The following is a 21,944-nucleotide window of genomic DNA, read 5'->3' on the forward strand; positions in this document are numbered from 1 at the left end:
TAGGACGGGTTGGGACAACTCCAAAGAAAACCCCTGAAGTAAAGAATGTATACACAGATCACAATCTGGTACTTTGTTTAATTAATTTCCTTTGGCAGTGTGTGTCCATTCCATTTGAAATCCTAAATAGCTCAATAATAGGTAAGACTTGCATGTGCATTTTTCACCATAAGCATCATTATTGAAATCCCATTTATTTAACACTAAATAAAGATAAGATGACATGTAGAATGGTCCTCTTCATGTTGTTAAATAGGGGGAGGAGATCCCAGGCCCTGCCTCCTCCTCCTCCCCCTCCTCCCCCTCCTCCAGTCACCAGGAGAGTGTTGAAGCTCGTCAGCGGGGACTGTTCTTCAGTTAGCCGGTGTTGCTCTGCGAGGGCTGTGAGTCAGTGGAGGCTGAGAGGGCACCAGGCCATGCATGCAACACATGACCAGACGAGACAAGGGGGGATCAACAACAGTTTCTCTTAAGGAACGTAAAGAGCTGCCACATGTGTTCTCTCCCTTGACCTTTCTCCTCTGCACAAACGGGAAGCAGCTGGGGTGCTTTGTGTTGTCCACTAAGGTTTTTCTTAACTCCAGGCTCAACTCTTGAGGTACACTCTGCTTCAGCATGGGCTGTTCGTCGTCCAGCGCGCAGGTTGTGGATGAGGAGAAGAGACCGGTCAGCAAGTTGGTGGAGAGCAATGGGAACACCGTGGGTAAGCATGAGAATGTGTGTGTGTGACTTTTTGCAACACAGAGATCACATTACCGTTCCGATCCCTTTTTAGATCCCTGTCCATTTCCGTCTGGGCTTAATGCTTCATATCCTTCTTGTTTTAAAGGTCTGTATGTAATGATAAATACTTCATTACTTGGAAATGCTTCATTTGAACACAGGCCACAGCAATGCCTTTACGAGGGGGGTGTGCCTACGCTTATAGTACACCGTGTGCTTTCTCCCCAGCCCATGTGTATCCTACCTCTCTGTGCCTTCAAAAAAGATTGAAATCAGGCTGTGGGACTTCACTGAGTGTACAGTAAAGTAATGTCATTAACTCCTCATGGCATGTTTGCATTTATAGTTCACAGCATTAACTTCACAAGACACTGGGCAAAAGTGTTTACGGTAGATCAATATAAGCTCCTCAGACCTGATCTCATCCCCTGCTTGCTCTGGGAGCCAAAGCGAGCTTCATAGGGTTCACCTCTAGCCTAAGGCAAAGGTTCTGACCCGACCTGTTTCTAATGTTACAGAGCCCCACATTCTTGTACCATTGTACCATTTTGTTTAACATAGGAATGCAATCTAATAGCTGCATCACTCGCCATGCATTCAGTCTATATCACTTACAGCAACCTTTTAGTATTGCGTGTGAATTTTCGGTACCTACCTTTGTGTAATGAAGGAGTTTCTGTCTTACCATATAGAGCCCATGTTTGAATCTTATGTAACCACCTGCTGGCATGTGTGACACAGGACATGATTGTCTATTCATGGGTCAGTCCGTCTGGCACAGGGCTACTTCATAGCTTGGCAGTGTGGGTTGGTACCATGTCTTCGCGTACAGTATGTACTCCCATGAAAACCGCCCTATGTATGTTTCAACACAGGGGACATGCAGAGTACATACTCAGCATGAATACCCTCCCATGGGCCGCTCCACCCAGATTAATCAACATGGTGTTTAGAGCTGCGTTTGGTTTGACGATGAGAACGCTTGAGGCAAGCCACCACTTGATTTTTTTGAAAACAATATTGAATTCCCCGAGTCAGCTTCTGACAGAGACACGCTGATGTCATCACAATAGCCAGGATTGCCCAATTGAAACACAAACACAAACACCCCTTCTTGCTTTGATCTCAGAATACAGTAGTGCACCATGGCTGCGTCTCCAATGAGTGCAGTGTGTTCACCAGCAACACCATGGTGCTCTGTGCAACTCTTCTGTCCCACCTCACCAGTGTGCCACCTGACAAAATGCCACGTCTCATCGTCATGTCTCAGGGCATTACATCACTCTGACCAGAAGACTGCGCTTATTGTGCGGTTTTCCCTGGCAGGCTTCTCTAATGGCCAATGCATGGATGGGTTATACATTATACATTATGGAGGACTGTCTCCCCACCAGCTACAAAACCATCTGCTTGTGCTGTGCTCTGTCTACCCCCCCTCCCCTCATTCCCTCAGCACTCACGCATCCTCTAGCCCCCCCATTGTTTTGACTGGGCTCTCCGTCATCTTTGGCTGCTGAATTGTGTTGACACACAGGTCATCCATGCCCGCGAGAGACAGAGAAACTGCCTCTGTCCCATCCCAAACACAACCCCTTGTTAAAATACAAGGGGTTCACCAGACAAGAGTGTTTTACAGTGCATGTGTGAGAAAGACAAATGAAAAAGGAAGGAGGCGTGCCAGACAGTGGCGTAGAGAATTGGGGGTGCCAGAGAGTGGTGTAGAGTTGGGCAGGCATGATAGACGTGCTTAACACGTCCTACGGGGGTTGTATTCATATGGAGGCAAAAACAATTTCTCAAGGGACATTTTTGTAATTCCTGGTTGAATGCACTCAGTCAGACTTGTTCCAGATGCTGCTGGTTGGTTGACTTTCACCCACCACTCCCTCTGTCACTTATCTACTCCTGGAACCAATAACCGGTAGGCCAGCGGTACTTGTGCGCCGTTGTCCTTCATACAAACTTCCCACAACAACATTCTATTTTCCCACTAAAACACATTTCCATTTCAGATTTTTTTTATCTCACTCACTGGAGTCTTTCAACTGCATCTACTCGGCTGATATTTATCTTTCTTGGTGCTCATCGGCTCGTTTCCTGCAGCGTGAGAGCCTGTTGCATTCCCTTCCGCTCGGTGCGCCCCACTCTGTTCATCCCGTCTGTCACAGCGATGAAATCAGGAAGCCGCAGCCAACCCAAACCGGCCCGAACCATCCATGCATTCACCGAGCTGAAACAAACACGTCCCTACCTCCGTCACACAACAGCCACCAATACTTTCCACCCTGTTTGCGCTAATAGTCCGCTGTGGAATTAAAAAGGGGATATTGTGATATAAGACAAACCAAGGTTGTTCCACTTGTAACTGTTTCTATGTGACGTGTTGTTCTCGGAGCTACTGGAATTTCAGGCCGAGAGGTGGTTATGTAGATAGACCAATAGCTGTACTGTGCACCATTTAATGCGGGTAGAATCATATAATAGGAAGACATGTTGAGTAATAAGAAGCAGTGGGAGCATTTAATTTCCTCCTTCAGCGCATTTCTTGCCTGAGGGCGAGAGACCAACACAGGCTGCAGTAAATAAAACTGTCAGCTGCGGAAATTACAGAATGTTCTCTGTAGCAACATGCTTCTAAATTATAAAGTTATAGCTTACTATTACCTTACTTGATCTCATCTTCATCTCTTCCTGTGCATGCTTGATGCCTTCTATGTAGACACACACATGATTATTTCCTGAATCCATATAAAAGGAAAGCTTAGAAGGGGTAGCCAACAAGGTGACCGCGGGCACCTGGTCACCTGCAGGGACCATGTGGACCAGGGCATGTTCTAAAAATAGCACAAAAAATATATATATAATGGAAAATTTGTATTTATGTGTGGATAATGTATACAGTATTTTCTTCAGTTTCGGACAGTTATTGGCATCATGTCAGGGCTGCCATGTCATTTTTGTAATTCCTTTGGTATCTTTGTAATATATTCACTTTCCTTAGATGCTGTGTGAAGACTGTGATCCCTATATATTCCTCCTTTACCACAATAATTTACTTGAAAGATTTTCAAATGAGGATTCTTGTTTAAATGAACCTTCCATTATTTTAGCTTAATTGTCGTGGGAAATCTCAAAAGAATAATCCAATAACCAAGAACTGCTTTAAATCGATCACTCGAAATCGATCACTTTGTAAAGCATTATACATAGGTAACCAAAAGCATGACCTATGTATAATGGGTCACCAAAAGCATGATTCCATTGACCATACTACTAAACTATACAAGAGAAGAGAATTATTATAATATGTTTAATGTTGTATTCTGTCTCTTGATTCAATTGTAGCAAATGGTGCCATCCTTGAAGACTCAAGGGTCATTGAGAACCAGGTGCTGCTGCCTGGGCAGACTGCCCTTCCAGAGGTCGGTGGACCCAGTACCGAGGATGAAACAGAGGAAGTGCTCATGGGCCTGGAGGCCGAGGAGGACCTGGGCTCTGGGGAAGACCTTCTTGCTGCTCTTGTGCCAGAACAAGAACTGCAACCAGAACCATCTGAAGAGCCTGCTCCCTCTGATGAACCAGCAGCATCCCAAACCACTGTGACGATAGTGGAAGCACTGTTGCCGTTGGAGGAAGCAGGCACTTGTGAACCTGCAGCTTCAGATGCACCGTCTGAGGTTGAAGCCATTGTTGAGAGCACAGAGGAGGTCCTGCCAGTGGAGCCTGATGTATCTGTTATCCAGGATGAACCTCCTGCGCCAGTTCAGGTCACGGCTGAAGTGGTTGCAAATGTGGAGGCAGCTCCAAGTGAAGTTTCAGCACCAGCTTCAATCACTTCACCAGTAGAAGTTGAAACTTCTCCTCCAGTTGAAACATCTCCACAACCTGAAACAACTCAACAAGTTGACGTTTCTGCACCAGAAGAAGTTTCAGCATCAGTAGAACCCCCTTCATCAGTAGTACTGTCAGCACCAGTTGAAGTACAAACTCCAGTACCAGTAGAAGTATCTCCTCCAGTCGAAACCTCTGCACAAGTAGAAGTTTCAGCAGAAGTTGAAACCCTTCCAGAAGCAGAAGTTCCAGCACCAGTTGAGGTTCCAGCCCCAGTAGAAGTCTCTCCACCAGTTGAGGTTCCAGCACCAGTTGAGGTTCCAGCCCCAGTAGAAGTCTTTCCACCAGTTGAGATTCCAGCAACAGTAGAAGTCTCGCCACCAGTTGAAGTTCCAGCACCAGCACCAATTGAGGTTTCAGCCCCAGTAGAAGTCTCTCCACCAGTTGAGGTTCCAGCACCAGTTGAAGTCTCTCCACCAGTTGAGGTTCCAGCAGCAGTAGAAGTCTCTCCACCAGTTGAGGTTCCAGCAGCAGTAGAAGTCTCTCCACCAGTTGAGGTTCCAGCACCAGTAGAAGTCTCTCCACCAGTTGAGGTTCCAGCAGCAGTAGAAGTCTCTCCACCAGTTGAGGTTCCAGCACCAGTAGAAGTCTCTCCACCAGTTGAGGTTCCAGCACAAGTAGATGTCTCTCCACCAGTTGAGGTTCCAGCACCAGAAGAAGTCTCTCCACAAGTTCAGGTTCCAGCAGCAGTGGAAGTCTCTCCACCAGTTGAGGTTCCAGCAGCAGTTGAAGTCTCTCCACCAGTTGAGGTTCCAGCACAAGTTGAAGAAACAGTCCAAACCTTGGCCACTGATCAGTCAATAATCGATTTACAAATCGCTGCAGCTACAGTGCCAGAAGTTCTACTGATGTCTCTGGTTGCATTGGACAAAACAGCCCAGCCAGCTGTGTCTCCTGAGATAGAGGCTCCAGAACAATCTGCCTTAGCAGCTGCTGAAGTACCACTTGCAGAACCCACACCTTAAGGTATGCAACAGCAAGACTGACAACACACACATCTTCATTCATAAATTCTAGGGTGAACTGATTCTTTCAATTACATCACTAAAACATGGTCCGATATTCATTTCCTTTGTCTGCACCACGTGGTGTGAGAAGATGTGGCATGGTGATCTTCTCATTATTATCGAATATAAATAAACCAGTCTGCCTGTCGAGTGAAGATAATAGTTGGTGACAGCTGTAAGCGGGGGGGGGAGGGGGGGGGGGGGGGTTGGACAGTTTTTCATCCATTATTGATATACCAGATTTAACTCAGCGTCTGATTACTGGAAAAACCTGTCCTGCTAACACGATAGGATTGACAAGATTACAAGATTAGATCACTTAAAATTGCCTAACTTTCCTGATTGATGTAGCAAATAGATGTTAAGGGAATAATCAGACCTATATATACCTGGTATAGTCAGAAAAGCAAAGGGAGATGTGGAGGGCGTAATCACACATATAGATAAAAGGATACTGATGGTTGGTGTTGGTTTTACTCCAGGTTAATATATGTGCAAATAAACATTGAGGGATGTAAAGCTTTTCAAATGAGATCAGATGCTATTCACATCATAGTAAACAAACAATGATCAATCACTTAATCTAGGAAGCAAATCCATCTTCTTATGTTTTTTTAGTAACATGTCACGTGTAAATATCACGTGTAACATGTCCCATTTACGCATCACTGAAGGCAGGTAACAAGTTGAGCATTCACCTGGTGATCTTGAACAATCCTAAATATTGATTACCTCTATAAAAATGGTGTATGATTACGTATGATTGGTTCTCATTGAGTATGATTTAGACGACAATAAGGGCACACACACACACACACACACACACACACACACACACACACACACACACACACACACACACACACACACACACACACACAGGGCAAGCATTGTTATGTAGTGTTCATGTAATTTATAATCAAATCATGCATAGTAACAAAGATGTAATTATGAACAGAAGAACATATTGTTTGGTCCTTGCAACATGGTTACATTTGAATACGTTATGAAGTTGGTAGGATATTCCCTTGGTTGAATAGTTGTTTACAAATTCCAGGTTTTCAACACCACCTCAGAAAAAATATGTATCAATGATTAATCCTCAGTTGACAGTAATTCTAACCCTTATCATACTGAAACAACTGAAACAACAAGTTAATGCTACAGATTTAGTATATTTTTTTCTATCTTGCCATGCCGGTTGACAAACATGCCCATGTTATGCATCTTAAGGAGTGTCACGCCAGGTTGAGAACTCTTAGTCAGGCATAACAAGGATACATACTTTGATTTAAAATAACAATACAATCAGAAGCTTCAGAAAAAGTGTGCTTTCAAATCGCTGGCATTTCCAGAGTGTCTAATATAGTAATTTTTTTTGTGCACACACAAATACACGTGTGTGTGTGTGTGTGTGTGTGTGGTCCTCACAAAAGTACATGTCTTCAGAGACACCTCTAAGACCAAGTTATAGGTAAACCGGTTAAGCAAGGTACATATGAAGGAATTCTTGGCTTCTCCTTTTATGGGATATACAGAAGTCGTTGAGTATAATTACTGTCACGGAATGTATTGCGATGCCATTAACTGATGACCTCACACTTTCTATATTGTTGTGTGCATGTCTTTTCTCATTTTGTGTGTGTGTGTGTGTGTGTGTGTGTGTGTGTGTGTGTGTGTGTGTGTGTGTGTGTGTGTGTGTGTGTGTGTGTGTGTGTGTGTGTGTGTGTGTGTGTGTGTGTGTGTGTGTGTCCACAAAGGAGGCCTTTAAGACGACCACTGGTTTCTGAGGACGTGCTGGCGAGGACGAAGACCAAATACATGTGCGCTGGATCTGTCCGCGGATCACATAGTGCACTCCCTCAACCGACTCTGAGATAAATAACAAAGAACACCCTCAAGAGTCACAAACACCAAATTAAACCCTAATTGTTTGTCACTGTATCCAGAATTTAATTGAATGTTCAAATCAGATTGAACTTTGTTGTCTGATCAAAGCTTACCCTAACCTAATCTAATACTGATTAACCTTTGAATATCATCATTGTACCACAGATGGCTGGCAATTGTTTGTCATTTACCTGTGGAACATGTCCATTGCCATAGTCATAGGAGCGCCATGCAAGAAGAAGGAAAAAAACAACTCAGAACATGTACATTGATGTATGAATCAGTGGAGACTTCTGGGAACTATAAAACACAGCAGCAAAACAAACATGTGGTTGGTTGTACATTGGTGAATATTCTAATTAGGTTTTTTACAGCTGTGATATCACAGCATGTTTTGGAAGACCAAGTGCCTGAAGTAACATGCATAACAAACATGAATACTTAACACACACTAACAACTATTTTAAATACATTTTTCCATTAATGTAAAAACTGCAAAAAGTCGGCTTAAAGGAAAACATGCCACGGATAAAGCTACTGTGAATTAAGCAACACATTTTCATAAAGGAACCAACCGGTTTCTTTGCATTTAAGATCATTTCTCACATGTTTTGTTGTATGTATGTGGAATGCTCACATTTTTTTAATATATATATATAAATATTTGTTTAAGAGGTACCATGATTGAAACCTTGCTAATGAATCAATAGAAAAAGTTATTTTCAAACTGCACATTGTACTATTAAGAAGTACTGTTATGCACAGTTTTTCCTGTAGAATGTCATTTGAGAGGTCTTAAGCACAGAGGATTGAGTTCATTTAGTAGATACTGGGTACTGTCTTTTTTGGGAAAATACCATTTGGGTGGAGGAGCTAGAGCTCAGAAATATTACATCACTGATTGTCTATGTCTTGTCCACCTGGCATAGGCATTGTCACTATGCATGACGGAACAAATTGGTATTTTCAGCAAGAACAAATAACTCAGATAAAATGTACATTTAGGGGATTTTGTTGACGCTTTAATTCAAAGCGATTTACAACCATTCACAGATTGACGGCAGAGTCAACCACACAGGGTGATAGCAAGCACATCAGCAGCAGTTAGGGTTAGGTGCCTTGCTCAGGGACGTCTCCACACTCAACACCTAGGAGGAGCCGGGGATTGAACTAGCAACATTCTGGTTACCAGTCAAGTCGCTCTACCTCCTGAGCTCCTGGATACACAAGGTGGACTGTATTTGTGCTACAAAAATTTGATAATTATAATCTTATTTTACAACATTTAAAAGGTCAAATGTTTGTTACTGTGACTTGAGTCAAAGCGAGGTTGGGGTTTTGTAACTTTTTTTTTTTCCAAGTGTATCTACAATGCCACTAACCTTTTAGTGTGCAAAATAAAGCTTTATAGACTAACACAGGACTTTCTGGTGTTTTTTTCAGTTTTAATGTTGAGTAATAAAAGTTAATGGTAAAAGTACAAATATTTCATTCTATGCAATAGGTTAATATTGAGTGTAGTGTATTTGTTAGATCATGAACTGCACATATTTAAATGTATACCTTTATTTAAATCGCATAGTTAAATTAACTTCTTAAGACATTACCTTATGTTATGTGACAAGAAAGAATCCAAAACTTTTGTATTACATTTCTTTTTTTAACACTGATAATTTAACATGAGGTTAATAGGGGAAAGCAAAATACATTCAATGTTTTATAACATTGCTAAAAAACAGGAATATTGTTGAATTTATCACAATTTGGCAATTGCAGATTTAAGGAAGTGAGTCGTGATGAGTGTTGTGATTATTATGGACGTCTTCATGGTTGGTTCCATTAGGAACCATCTGTCAGAGGGCCCAACACTGCCACCGCCTCAATCTCCACCAAGCCTCCCTGGGTGGACAACCAGAGTCAGACAAGAGGTGGGACAATTGTTTTTTCAACAATTTTTCACACATCCAAAACTATCCAATATAGAAGTTATTATTTCTGTTTCAGGGTGCTTTCAAGTGGCACTGGATCAAACATTCTAAGTAGACATTTTATTAAATAATCTATGACAATGGACATCTATAGTAATAAACATCCCCTTTAACACAGCTGGGAATGCAAGAGGGGACCTGTGGTCAGATGTGACATCATCAAAGCAGTAAATGAGCAGCTCTTACTCTGGGAAGGGCAGCCACCTGGTAGGCAGCTCTGGCTGGAAAGTTGGTGCTGAAGACTAAACAGGAAAACATGTCAATGCAAAACCCTACATTCTTACACATCATAAATGTGTGTTATATCTCACTATTCCCTCATTCAACTGAATATTTCTGACTATTTAGAGAGTTTGTGTACTCGTAGGCCTGTCAAGCAGCAAGACAAAACTTTATTTGTTGTGTTGTAGATATACAAAACCTCCTCCAGCTTGCCTTTTTCAGAGAGACTTAATCTTTACACGTTAAATACAACCTGTTCAATTATTTGCAAATTAAAGCAATCTTATCATTGTTAGAATCCTGCACATTTTCCCTTTAAATTATTCAGCACCTTTCTGTTGTGCTAATGAAACATAAATCCACGTAATCCTCTAGACCAGAGTGAAGACTGGGGGACAGGGGGACCAGTCAATTACACTAATCTGCCTGGAAGCAAAATTAAACTCCTGTGTGAAGAACAAAAAAAATCCAATTTTGAAATGAATGACATAATGAAAATGTATAAGCCCGGAACATAATTTATAATAAATGGATGTATTTTAAATATGTTTACAGAAACGTGTTTAAGTTTACAATGAATATTGCAGTGCAGGCCGGGTCAATCTTATTTCTTGAATTACTTAATGATAATGATGTGGAGTGTGTGTGGATGATGACTGGTTTAAGCAGCCTCCCCTGGCCCGGGTCTGATTGGACTCTGGGGCTGGGTGAGGATGCACACTGGTTTCTCATTGAATAATCAGTGTGCACGGGTTAACCCATCCATCTCCACACACTAGGTGGAGTGTGGCAGCCAGCTAGGTGACGTGCAATGGACCTTGTTACAGATGTCTACCATAAGCAGTGCGGTTAAATGTATATATTTCTTCAGTTGCCAATCAGTGCATTAAATGGTGTTCAAAAGAAGATGCATATGAAACTTTTGTTTATTCCATGTCTGAATCCAAGCACGGCAGAAGCTGATAACCTATAGACATAATAACTGGGTATAAACACAAAACCTTATCACAACAAAAAACATTTGACTAGATAGGCAAACTGTTCTGTACTTACACTGCTTGTAAACATCGTTGACTTTGGTGAAATCGTTCATGTCAGCCAAGAGCACAGTAGTTTTTACAACTAGGAAAGACAACAGACACATTCAACAGTGCATGATGAGCACTGTTTATATTCTAACCATGGATACTCATGAACATGATTCACTATAACTCCTCAAAGTTGGTGGTTCCTTACCATTATCATACCCACAGGTAGCAGCTTTGAGAATCTCACCCATATTCACAAGGGCCTGTTGGGAGATTTCAGTGGAGTGGTTAAAAGAAAACCTGAACGTAATCCCACATAATTGCTCATTAATATGCTCATTGTTTTCTTTCTTTAGACTTTTCCACAACACACCGTCTAATCAGTATATTACTAATATATTATGTCGATTGTATTTCTAATCCTTTACCAAATAAAATGTCTATGGATAATTTGTTAACGATACAGAATGTATCTCATTCATTGTTAATCTAGGAGGTATTAAGAACAACAGTTGTGTGGAACAGGCCAACACTGAGTTCACAGCATGTTAGCACATAGGGTCACCACATTAACTCCACCTATATACATACAACCACGTGTTACACCCAAAACTCTCTGGAACATTTTATATTTAGACACACGAGAGGGGTCTTGTGAGTGATCACCTGTTTGGTCTGGGCCTGGACACCCCCTTCCACTAGCTGCCCACTGGCAGGGTCCATGCCAAGCTGTCCGGAGATGTACATGGTCCGGTCTACCACGACTGCTTGGCTGGGAAAAATACAGCAAACCAGTGTTGAAATAGAAAATGTATTTTTTAAAACTCCCATTTTTAAAACTCCCATCTGGCCTTATATTAAGTGGACTTTATACATATTATGGAGTTGTAGTTTGTAAATAAATCACATAAATATAAAAAACGCAGGATTCAGCTAAAGTAACCATCAGTAAAGACAAACACGTCTACTGCCAAGGGGTCGCAGCAGCATGGCAGTGTAAAGTATCGGGAAGGATAACATAATATGATTGGGACGCTTTATTCGTACGCCTCTATTGGACAGCACAGTACACGCCCCCCAAAGAAATGCACTGTATAGCGTGTTTCAAACATATTTTTTCTTATTCGTCCTGGGGCCTATAACTGCATAACGTTTGAGTTGTGTTGTTGCTTGACGGACATTCATATAAACCTGCGGTTTACAAAAAGAAAGATTAAGCAGAAATGAATAAAATCTTCTACCAACCCATTACCAAAATAAACTCTTACCTGTATGGGCCGATAGCAGCAGGAGCGCTAGTTGTGTTGATGATTCTTCTAATGAAGGTAGCCATGGCGATACTAAACTTTTCGATACTCTGCAAGCTCCAAAAGTTCAAAAAGTTCGCAAAAATGCAACAGCTACGGCAGAAAAGACAGGCGTGGACTGGAGGTCAGACAGGCAGCAGAGCTATTTCTCTGAATGGCTTTGAATGCCCAAGACCTGCTAGTAGCTCTGTTGGGAGAAAACTATTTTTGTTTTGCTCCATTATAAGACTCAAATTATTTATATATTTTAGTTTTTACCTTTTATTTCCTTTGAATATAAATTGCTATACATTTTTGCTTTCCTCTCTGTATATGTACTGTCATTGATATTGTATGTCGTACATCTTTATCAGGATTTATGTTGCGCTTCTACAACACACACAATAAACCCGGAAGCGGAAACAGGTCAACTCCCATGCGTAAAACACAACACGCTCACATGTCGGCTGCTATGCAAGCACTCCGTTCATTTAGGCATAGATTTATTGATGTTTTACTTCAAAAACTCTATGATCGAGTACTTCTCAATTTCGCGCTGTTAATTTGAATTAAACATACTTTGTTGTGTGCTCTTTCATAAAAGACATTAGCTTTGTACGAAAGGCAATGGCCAAGATTGTCTGCCGTTTGGTTAGTTTGACAGATAAAGTTGAGCGGTGTCATCTTCATTTATAACAAAATGTCTGGATCTAAACAAAGAATGCGAGAGAAGAAGCTGAGCAAGCAGCCCGCCAGTGTCCAGTATACATCTTCTCCGTTTAACAGCTCACAGAGTGGAGGCTCTTGGAATGGAAAGGGTACGCTATACATCTTATTAGCCATGCGTTTTCTTCTGATATAATCTTAGTCCTTCATGTAAACACCATACTTTAATACGGCTATCGGATGCAATTGTCACTTCACACGGATTTATTTTTCAAATGTCACATTTAACATGTCATTTTTTCAAAGGGCATAGCAGCAGCAGCTATGGTACATCTCCGGGAGGTCCTAGCGATCATGGAGGATGGGTCCGCGGTCATCAGAAAGATGGCGGGGACTATGAAGAGGAATTGCCAAAGTTCATCACTGGTAAATACACACACACACACACACACACACACACACACACACACACACACACACACACACACACACTGCTATAGGCTCTTTTGAAGCAGGCTTGTCAAAGGGTTAAGTGAACAAGAATCTCCTTGTCCCTGTCCAGCCGCGGCCTTTGCTGTAGCCCGGGCATCAGAAGTGCAAGCCATGCTGAAAGCGGTCACCAAGGAGACGGGTAGCTGCCATGTGTCTGGGGCTATTCCTAATCACATGAGGCGGAGGGCCATGAGCCACAACACAAAGAGGCTGCCTTGCAGGTTGAGGGAGGTGGCCACCCGGATGGTAAGCATTCACAACACATTTCTGAAAAGATGAACACCACTGAAGAACATGCATCACTTTTTGGCGAGCGAGCACAGTGAGCATCTGAGGCTTAAAAGTGCCGTAGGTAACATCTAAGAGCTATTACCACCGACCAAGGGTCGGCTAACAGTTGGTGATATATACGCACCAGCTGACTGCGTGTCTGTCTCTTTTTGATACAATTACGTTTTATCCTGCTCCTGTTTAATTTATGACCAACATCTCCTGGCCACTCATCCACGATTGGTTCAGTTGATCCAGCTTGCAAAGAGTAATAATAGGAGGAGACCTTTTTTGGGGTTGTTGATATTCAAAATCTTGGTCTTTACGACACTCCCTTAGTAAATCGCGAATCCTAACTACAATAGCTTTAAGTGAATTGTTAATTCCTGGCCTCTGAACCATTTGCTAAGAGAGCATCAGGAACTAAATGCTTATTGCTTTTCAGCACATCCTCCAGGGTGTTTCATAATGCTTCCTCTGCACCCTCAGAGAGAGAGTCAAGCTTTATGACCCTACCTGCCTCTGCACCCTAAGAAAGAGAAGGGTCTTAAGGCTTTATAACCTTACCTTCCTCTACGCCCTAAGAGAGAGAAGGGTCTTAAGGCTTTATAACCCTACCTTCCTCTACGCCCTAAGAGAGAGAAGGGTCTTAAGGCTTTATAACCCGACCTTCCTCTACGCCCTAAGAGAGAGAAGGGTCTTAAGGCTTTATAACCCTACCTTCCTCTACGCCCTCAGAAAGAGAAGGGTCTCAAGGCAGGCCCCAAGAAGAAGGAGCAACCCAAGAACAAGAGCCGTAAGGCCCGCCGGCGCCATGGTAACCTGCTTCTGGAGTTCAACAGGCGGCAGCGGAAGAACGTGTGGCTGGAGACGCACATCTGGCACGCCAAGCGCTTCCACATGCTGAAGAAGTGGGGCTACTGTCTGGGCGACCGGCCCACCGCCAAGTGCTACCGGGCCTGCTACCGTGCCATGAGCAACCACTGCCTACTGCAGGTACGCTGACGCCCCGTTCTACATGTGTCTGAGGGTTTCTTGTAGTTGTTACTCCAATTTTATTATTATTAATTTTGCAATATGTAAATGAGTTAATTTTTGTTTTCAAAGTTGTGATTATTTTCTGTATAGTTGGTGACAATTGCTTGAGGGGATTACCAGATGGTGCTACCACCACTGAATCAAACCTCCATTGAAACACACAGTAAACATTATTATGTGTGTTTGTCTGTCCGTACAGGATCTGTCCTACTACTGTTGTATCGAGTTACAGGGAGACGAAGACAAGCTTCTTGCCTGTCTTTCTCAGTTGACCAACAAGGAGACGGGTAAGCCCCTATCCTGCATCTCATCACAAATACATGACGTGTACCATTACTGTAAGAACTAAACAAATGAAATAAGCCTTATTTATCTTAAAAACAATCTTATCATGGAGCGTCTGTATTAAAGTGGCCAATTAGATATTCCATTAGCCATCAATTTGACTTTTTTCCATTATGAAAATAATAATTATTTAGGTATTGTCAAAGCAAAGGTTATTATTATTAGTAGAACCCTGGATTAAATTTGATACTGCGTCTTATATCTGTAATCTATCGTTTAAGTTATGTAACTACATGATACTTATAGTCATAAACTTGATGGTATCCGTCTGCAGGCCCTACGTTTGCTGCGGTGCTCGCCCTGTCCGGGCGGAGGCAGGGCAGTACCACTGTGTACCGAGCAGGCCAGTACCCCTCCCAGCCCCTTGGTCCGGTAACCTTCCTCTGGAGGCCCAGGACACCAGGCTCCTCTCATAGACAGCTGTGGATCTGGGCCCATCCCACCCTCAAACAGGTCTGTTCACTAACTGAAACTCATAACCATGCAGTGTTTTTAAAGCAGGGCACAAGCTAGAAGACTTTTAATATCCAACCGTGAAACAGGCCAGGCGTCACATTTGTAACAAATGATTTTCACAGATTACAGCTGTGGACCGGTGTGCTGGTTAGGACCACTGTCGTTACTCAGCCCAAACTACAGTATCACGTACCGATTCCAGTCGTAAATATCCAACATGTTTGACAATCAAGACTGGAATCGGTACGGCTCCGATCGGCCGCAGGCTACAGATTAGAATCCTGCAGGGCAGGATGGGTTTAAATCGGGATATAAAGCTCCTTGTGTGCACCCATCTTAAGCCAACCATGCTGAGCTCATGCCCCAGGACCCCTGCTCCCCCCCCAGAACCTCTTCCCTGAGCTGCAGAGCGTGTGCCAGTGCAGAGAGCCTGTAATCCCGGCCGTCACTCTGGTGGTCACGCCTGCGCAGCCGGCCCCCAGTCCACCACAACCAGGACCCCGGCAGGCGAAGAAGACCGCCGGGGCTAAGAGGAAACGCAGCGCCGGGGACGGTGACGCACCCCCGGAGAAGAAGATAGTCGGCGATGGGACCAGACCCCCCTCGGCCCCAGTCACCTGGACCTCCGCGTCCACGGGGATAGTCATGAAGTTAGTAAAGACATGGGACCGGGCTGCATTTGGGACTGGTGACGCATTTAGTCTGACTTGAGCACTTTTCCGAGGTGGATGTTGAGTTGTTTGTTCTGTTCCAGTGACCTCACCATGGAGATTGTGCGGTACCGGCTGATTGGCCCACAGTCGCATGCCGTTCTGGCAGAAGCCCTGGAGGTGGCCACAGACTGTGATGTACGACATTTAGCTTTAAACCTCTGAGGATGTCAAGTGTGTTTTGAAAAGTTTTACAGTTTGTTGCTTTTTGCTCTGATTTCAGGCCATGAGCAAAGCCCAGGCCTCTCCCCTTTGGTGGCCCCAGCACTGCAAAGACCAGGCCCAGATGACCCTACATCGGCAGCAAGCGGAGATCTTCCAGACACTCAAAGGTCAGGTTCTCATCGGTTAATTCCTTCAATCCAGATGTCACATTTGCACATCAGGCTTGAATCTCATCAAGCCCAAATTGTCCTCAGAGGACCTTGTGCTACGAAGCCTGACACAGACATGCGTTCCTGACACAGACTCCTCTCCACAGGTATCTGCTCCACAGGGGAGGTTCCGCCAGGCACAGTGCTGGGTCTCAATGCGGAGGACCCCAGGCTGGCCCTGCCCCAGAAGAGAACCCAAGCTTTGTCTATCGTTCCAGCGGACCAAGGTACCATCTAGCCTCAGAGACGGTGGTGGACTAGCCACACATGCCGTGCACAACAAGCACTCTGCGCAAGACAATCAATCCAAAGGAATCTGGTTACACTTAATATGAGATTATGGTCGTTCCCCCAGTGTCCTTTGTTCACGCTACGTTAGTTTATCGTGCCAGCTGTAGTGGATTCGACCGATCCCCAGACGGTATATGGGTGTGTTGGGTGTAGCGTCGGGGCTGGTTCACTGAGTACACATCTGGTTCTGTGCTCCTGGGGAGCCTCTGCCTGGCCATGCAGATGTGCCAGGTTCGAATCCTGGCAGGACCCTGTGCTCGAGCCTAGCCCTCGGTGACCCACTGCAATACACCGATTCCACATGTGCGATGTTCCACCCAACGTCTTGGCTAGAAAACCCCAACCTGGGAACCAAACATGACACGGATGCGTCATATCTGTCGGTGTTTTTTAAACATGTTATAATCTGCATGGTCCCTGACAAACAAAACAAACAAACAAAAACCATGGCTAAAACTATGGCATATTAACCATTAGCTAAAAAGCGGTAGCGGCACATATTAAACCTCCCTCAGTTAACACAAGTTGCACATGATTTACCTCTCATTGGTGCACTTTGAAAGAGTACTGAAGAGTAGCATTGCACATCCCGGTGACTGGAGCGATATCACTGTCCTTTAGATATTGACGAGACGACGAGGGAACTGATGTTGAAAGGGGTACCAGAGCACTGCTGTCAGAGTTCCTTGTGGGACCGCTTTGTACGCGACAACGTCACCGATAACAAGTTATCCGAACAGGTAATGTGGTGTTGTTGTTTATGTATGAAAACTGTATTAAAACAAAAAAAAATGTAATTGTATTGAACTGCTCATATTCATGTTGTTTAACCAAAATCGTATGATTCACATACGTTGTTTGTCGTCACACAAGGTGTTGGTGGTCTTTTAAAGGAGCATTCAAACATCTTTTTAAAGTCTTGGATCCAACCTGTGGATGCGTGCTGTTATACAGACACCAAATCTCTGTGTGTCACCCCACAGGAGATCAACCGCTGGAAGAGAGAGGTGCTGGTGCCGGGCTCCAGGCTGAGGCCCACCCCACTGCAGAGCAGGGTGCCCATCCTGATGGTGCACCAGCCCGGGAAGCAGGTGGGCCAGGAGATGAGCGGCTGGGGCGCCGGGTGGGATCTGCTACTGCCCAAGGGCTGGGGCATGGCCTTCTGGGTCCCACTGGTAAGTAAATCGACATGCTATTTTTCTTGTCCTAGTGGCAACTTTTCACACGATTATTTTGAAATAAGATCCAACGATGTGTGTCCCCCTTTATATCAACTGTAAAAAAATATATATATTTTAAATATTTATGATCTGATTCGGAAGAAGCTAATCATAGAGGGAAACGGCACATGATACAAAACAGAACACAGACTGCGCTACTGCTCTATACATGGAGATTCTGGACAAATGTTCATATTGTTGATTGTTTTATGGCAAATTTAGCTGTCATTTAACCTTACTTAAATGACTACAGATGCTATTGCTATTGAATCTTCACAAGACAAATGTTTTTTTAAACCTACAATTTTTCATATATATATATATATTTTGCATTTTTTCGTTTGTCGAATGTTAAAGGGGACATTATACCACAAGGTGTGAGTGTAATTAGCCATTAAAAGCCGTTTTGAAAATGTGCCGCTTCTGACATCACAGGTGGGCGTGTTCACCTAGATGTATGACGGATAGATGAGAAACGTTTGCTACAGTCCACTGGGTAGGCTGCTAGACTGATCTATCCAGCACACAGCTTGTAATGGCTAATCACACTCACACCTGGTGGTATAATATGTCCTGTTTAATAATAAATGATGTCATATAAAATAGTGGTAAACACAAATTAATTATTGAATAGGAATAGGACATTTGCTTTGTTGTCCCATGAATCAATTAGTTTTATTTCCATTCATTAAAGTTATGTTAGGTTATTTATGGTAGAAGCATTTTTTTGGGCATGTTTGTTGAGGTTCTCTTTACACCCGACAGCAATCAATAAATTAAAAGCCCTTACAAAAAAACAGAACTAAATCGAGTATCTGGCTCTTGCAAGCCTGTAATAAGCCCATCCAACACTTTAATTCTCCCGCGAATGACTGAAATGTAGCTAACTCTTCCTACATTTCTATGGCTTCCCCTAGCTTTAACACTCTGCTGTGATGTTTCTCCCTGCTTAGGTGTACCGAGGCGTCCGTATTGGGGGTCTGAAGATGAGCCTGAAACACTCCCAGAACAAGGGAGCCCCCCATTTCCCCCACGACTTCCCAGACTGCCCTGCCGGGGTCTGCTTCCAGGGGGAACAGGAGACGGAGCTCCTGAACAAGTTCAAAAGGTCAGAAGGTCACCCAGAGGACTCAAAGCTGAGGCCAGAAATGATTTGCACTTTGTGAGGGTCTTGTGTCTATGTCTGTTCATGTTCAGGCAGCTCAATGGAAGAAAGCGAGAATGGGTTGGTAAGCCGAGAGCTTTTTTTTTTTTGCTCAGACGAAACAAAGGGCAGATGATATAAATAACTTGGTGTCACAAAACTTTCAGACCCTGTCGAAAGTATAGGTCCATCTTCAGCCAAACTTTTAAAAGAAGGTCACAAACTTTTTCTCATGGCTTTGCTAAGTGACATGTAATGTAATGTTTGTTTCTTATCACCGCATAGGGTGTCTTCTTCCACCCACAGAGGGGACCTTAACTTCAGAACAGGATCTCATGACCATTTCTGCCTAATATTTGCCTTCCAAAGCAACTCCAGGAATAGCTGTCCTCAGTTCTATCGCTGTGCTGTATTTTTACACCGCAGCGTTGTACAATCAGTTGGCTAAAGCGGAGGTAACGGAAGTTAAGTTCCGTCCCGCCGTGCCACCAGGGAGGTGAGGAGACGCTAACGAGATCATGGTTCTGCCCGAGCCCGCTGTGCCACGAGTCATGATGTCCTGACGTGTTCCATAAATTGGCAGCGTAGCCCTGGCCGTTTTGACAAGCGCTTGACCTCCTGACCCCATCCATAGGCGCCCGCCTGCCAAAAGGACCAATTACATAAAACATGGCTGTCTGGCTCCGTTCCGTTGCCCCTGGCAACAGCTGGTGGAGGAGTGGGAGCTCATCACGAGCGAGGCCCCGGAGGTGGGGAGCGGCGCGGAGACAAGGCGAGGACAGAGCGGTGCAGAGGCTGGCGGGCGGCCGGGCCCGGTGGCTGCGGTGCAGAGCGCCTTCAGTGTCCTGAGGTAGGGCTCAAAGCACCTTCTATCATGCGTGTGTGGATGAAATTACCTCAGGTGAGCTTTGGCTTCTCTTTTGGTCATATTGAACTAATGGTAAATGTAATGTTAGTTTGTTTGAATTTTCCACCAACATTAACATCGCAAATTCTAATCTGAAACCAAGATGTCGACTTGTTTATAGCATGTATCTTTTGTTTGTGGCTTTGGATGATTCAATCCAGCCGGATTTAGCCCTTCTTCCCCATAAGAACACACGTTGCGAGTTTCCCTCCAAGGTCCCCACAGACGTACCTTTAACAAACTCGCCCACTCAATCACACTTCTAATAATATTGTTGCAATTGACTTTAAAAAGTCCCCTGGGTTCAGCAGTTCTGTGCGGTTTCCATGGCCTTGCATATTAATCACTGATTACTTTTTCCTCTTGGTTTCTAATTCCCTGATATGCGTACGGAGCTTTCTGACAGGGGTGATGCATGGCTCTCGTCTTCATCATAGCGTCAGTGATGAGAATACCCAGCGTACGCGCTGCTACAAATTGCTGTAATTCATCACCGAGATTAGTGTTGGGGGAAGAGTTGCGTCTGTCCCCGCAGGGAGGCAAGAGAACTATGGAACGGTGCATCCAAAGGAATATATCGTCTTGAGCTCCCTTTTCATTTTTTTCCGGCTATGTCTCTCTGCAGTCTGAATTTGGTTTTCCTTGGCGTTCTCTACAGGAACAGGAAGTCTCTGAAGCTGCTCTCTAATTGGTGCCGGCCCACCACTGCCAAAGGCCAGAGGTCACTTCGTGCCCGGGACCAGGCACCTCTTGACGCCGCTTCCGGGGCTGCGCTGCTCACCACGCACGTGAGGGCGCTGGCGTGGGTGCGCCTGTCCCTGCTGTCCAAGGGACGCCCGGAGCTCCATGCCCAGGTGTGTGTCGCCACCCGGGAGGACCTGCAGCGCCTGGGCAACAAGAAAGAGACCTACAGCGGGCCCCTGGAACACCCCCACAAAGACCGCTTCAAGAGCAAGGTGAAGCGCAGCAAGAAGGGCAACAAGAAGGCCTCTCCGGCCCCAACGTCCTCCACTACGCTCCCCACTCCGGAAGCTCCCGACCCGGACCCCGACACTCCCCTGGCTCCGGTAGCCTGCTCGCTCCTTCCCACTTCCGCTTCCTCTGGTGCCGTGGGGAGCCAGACGTCCGCCAGCCCTTCCTGCCCCCCCGCCCCGGCTGAGGGCCCCTCATCCTCCTCTGCCGCGTCTCCCACAAACCTGGTGTTAGGCCTGTGGCCTGACCCTCTGCCCAGTGTCACGTCCCACTGCTCACGAGTGACGCTGGGCTGGGTCACCCAGGGAGACTTCTCCCTCTCGGCTGGCTGCGGCGAGGCGCTGGGCCTGGTCAGCCTGGAGGGCCTGGTCCACACCCTGATGGCTCAGCCTGCGGAGCAGAGGGGCCTGGTGCTGCTGAGGAACCCCAGCGCCCTCCACTACCGCTGGGCCAAGATCAACGTAGAGGCCTGATCCCGGGGCTGCGTGCCGAGGCCGGTGAGTCTAACCCCGTTGGTGGGTGCAGCGAGTGTCACTGAGACAATCCCGCCCCATGGTGGTCCTTGGATGGCTACATTGCCCTTAAGTTATACAAGATGAGTTTCTGGTGGTTTATTTGAGAAGTGACAGCAGATGTGTGCATGGGACATTATTGCATGCTTAAGCACAATATAAATGGATACCATTTAATTTGACATATGGGTGAGGAAGTAACCATTCTTATGTTTAAACAATCGTTTTTATTTTTGTATTTTTCCTGAAGGATGGGCTCAAAATTTAAAAACAATTTACTTTGGTGGGATGATAAGTAATCTTTTAATTCCTTTTCATCTGAAAATATTCCAATGGCCTGAAATTTAAGTTAAAAGTCATATGATACAAATCAATATTTGAGCCATTCCAATGAAGTCCTTGTTTGATTTGAATTTGAGGCAGTGATTTTGAGTGACTCTTTAGAAGCGCCATCCAAGGGCCAATGGCATCTCTCCATTTTCCTGCAGTGTAAACAATCCATCAACAAAGTC

The 21,944-nt window shown here is 44.6% G+C and overlaps 3 protein-coding genes across 3 annotated transcripts; 2 read left to right on the forward strand and 1 right to left on the reverse strand.

Annotated features, from left to right (window-relative positions):
- Positions 1–403: 403 nt before the first annotated feature.
- LOC311352180 (uncharacterized protein) lies at positions 404–8,842 on the forward strand. The gene is made up of 3 exons (XM_084472400.1): positions 404–703; positions 4,069–5,580; positions 7,382–8,842. Exons 1-2 carry the CDS (start codon positions 616–618, stop codon positions 5,577–5,579), a joined length of 1,599 nt encoding a protein of 532 aa, XP_084328526.1. The 5' UTR covers positions 404–615; the 3' UTR covers position 5,580; positions 7,382–8,842.
- A 219-nt stretch (positions 8,843–9,061) lies between these two features.
- On the reverse strand, positions 9,062–12,213 carry LOC311351507 (2-iminobutanoate/2-iminopropanoate deaminase-like). The gene is made up of 6 exons (XM_084471654.1): positions 12,018–12,213; positions 11,416–11,521; positions 10,958–11,012; positions 10,775–10,843; positions 9,686–9,741; positions 9,062–9,410 (listed from the first exon to the last, which is right to left on the reverse strand). Exons 1-6 carry the CDS (start codon positions 12,080–12,082, stop codon positions 9,351–9,353), a joined length of 411 nt encoding a protein of 136 aa, XP_084327780.1. The 5' UTR covers positions 12,083–12,213; the 3' UTR covers positions 9,062–9,350.
- A 385-nt stretch (positions 12,214–12,598) lies between these two features.
- pop1 (POP1 homolog, ribonuclease P/MRP subunit) lies at positions 12,599–21,475 on the forward strand. The gene is made up of 15 exons (XM_084471273.1): positions 12,599–12,853; positions 13,008–13,127; positions 13,264–13,439; positions 14,202–14,459; positions 14,701–14,788; positions 15,121–15,299; positions 15,690–15,952; positions 16,057–16,150; positions 16,236–16,344; positions 16,494–16,613; positions 17,299–17,417; positions 17,661–17,852; positions 18,851–19,005; positions 19,676–19,891; positions 20,607–21,475. The coding sequence occupies exons 1-15, from the start codon at positions 12,736–12,738 to the stop codon at positions 21,391–21,393; spliced, it is 2,994 nt and encodes a 997-aa protein (XP_084327399.1). The 5' UTR covers positions 12,599–12,735; the 3' UTR covers positions 21,394–21,475.
- Positions 21,476–21,944: the final 469 nt, after the last annotated feature.

The sequence above is a fragment of the Micromesistius poutassou genome, assembly GCF_964030765.1.
Source record: "Micromesistius poutassou genome assembly, chromosome: 8".
In the NCBI taxonomy this organism is placed as follows: Eukaryota; Metazoa; Chordata; class Actinopteri; order Gadiformes; family Gadidae; genus Micromesistius; species Micromesistius poutassou.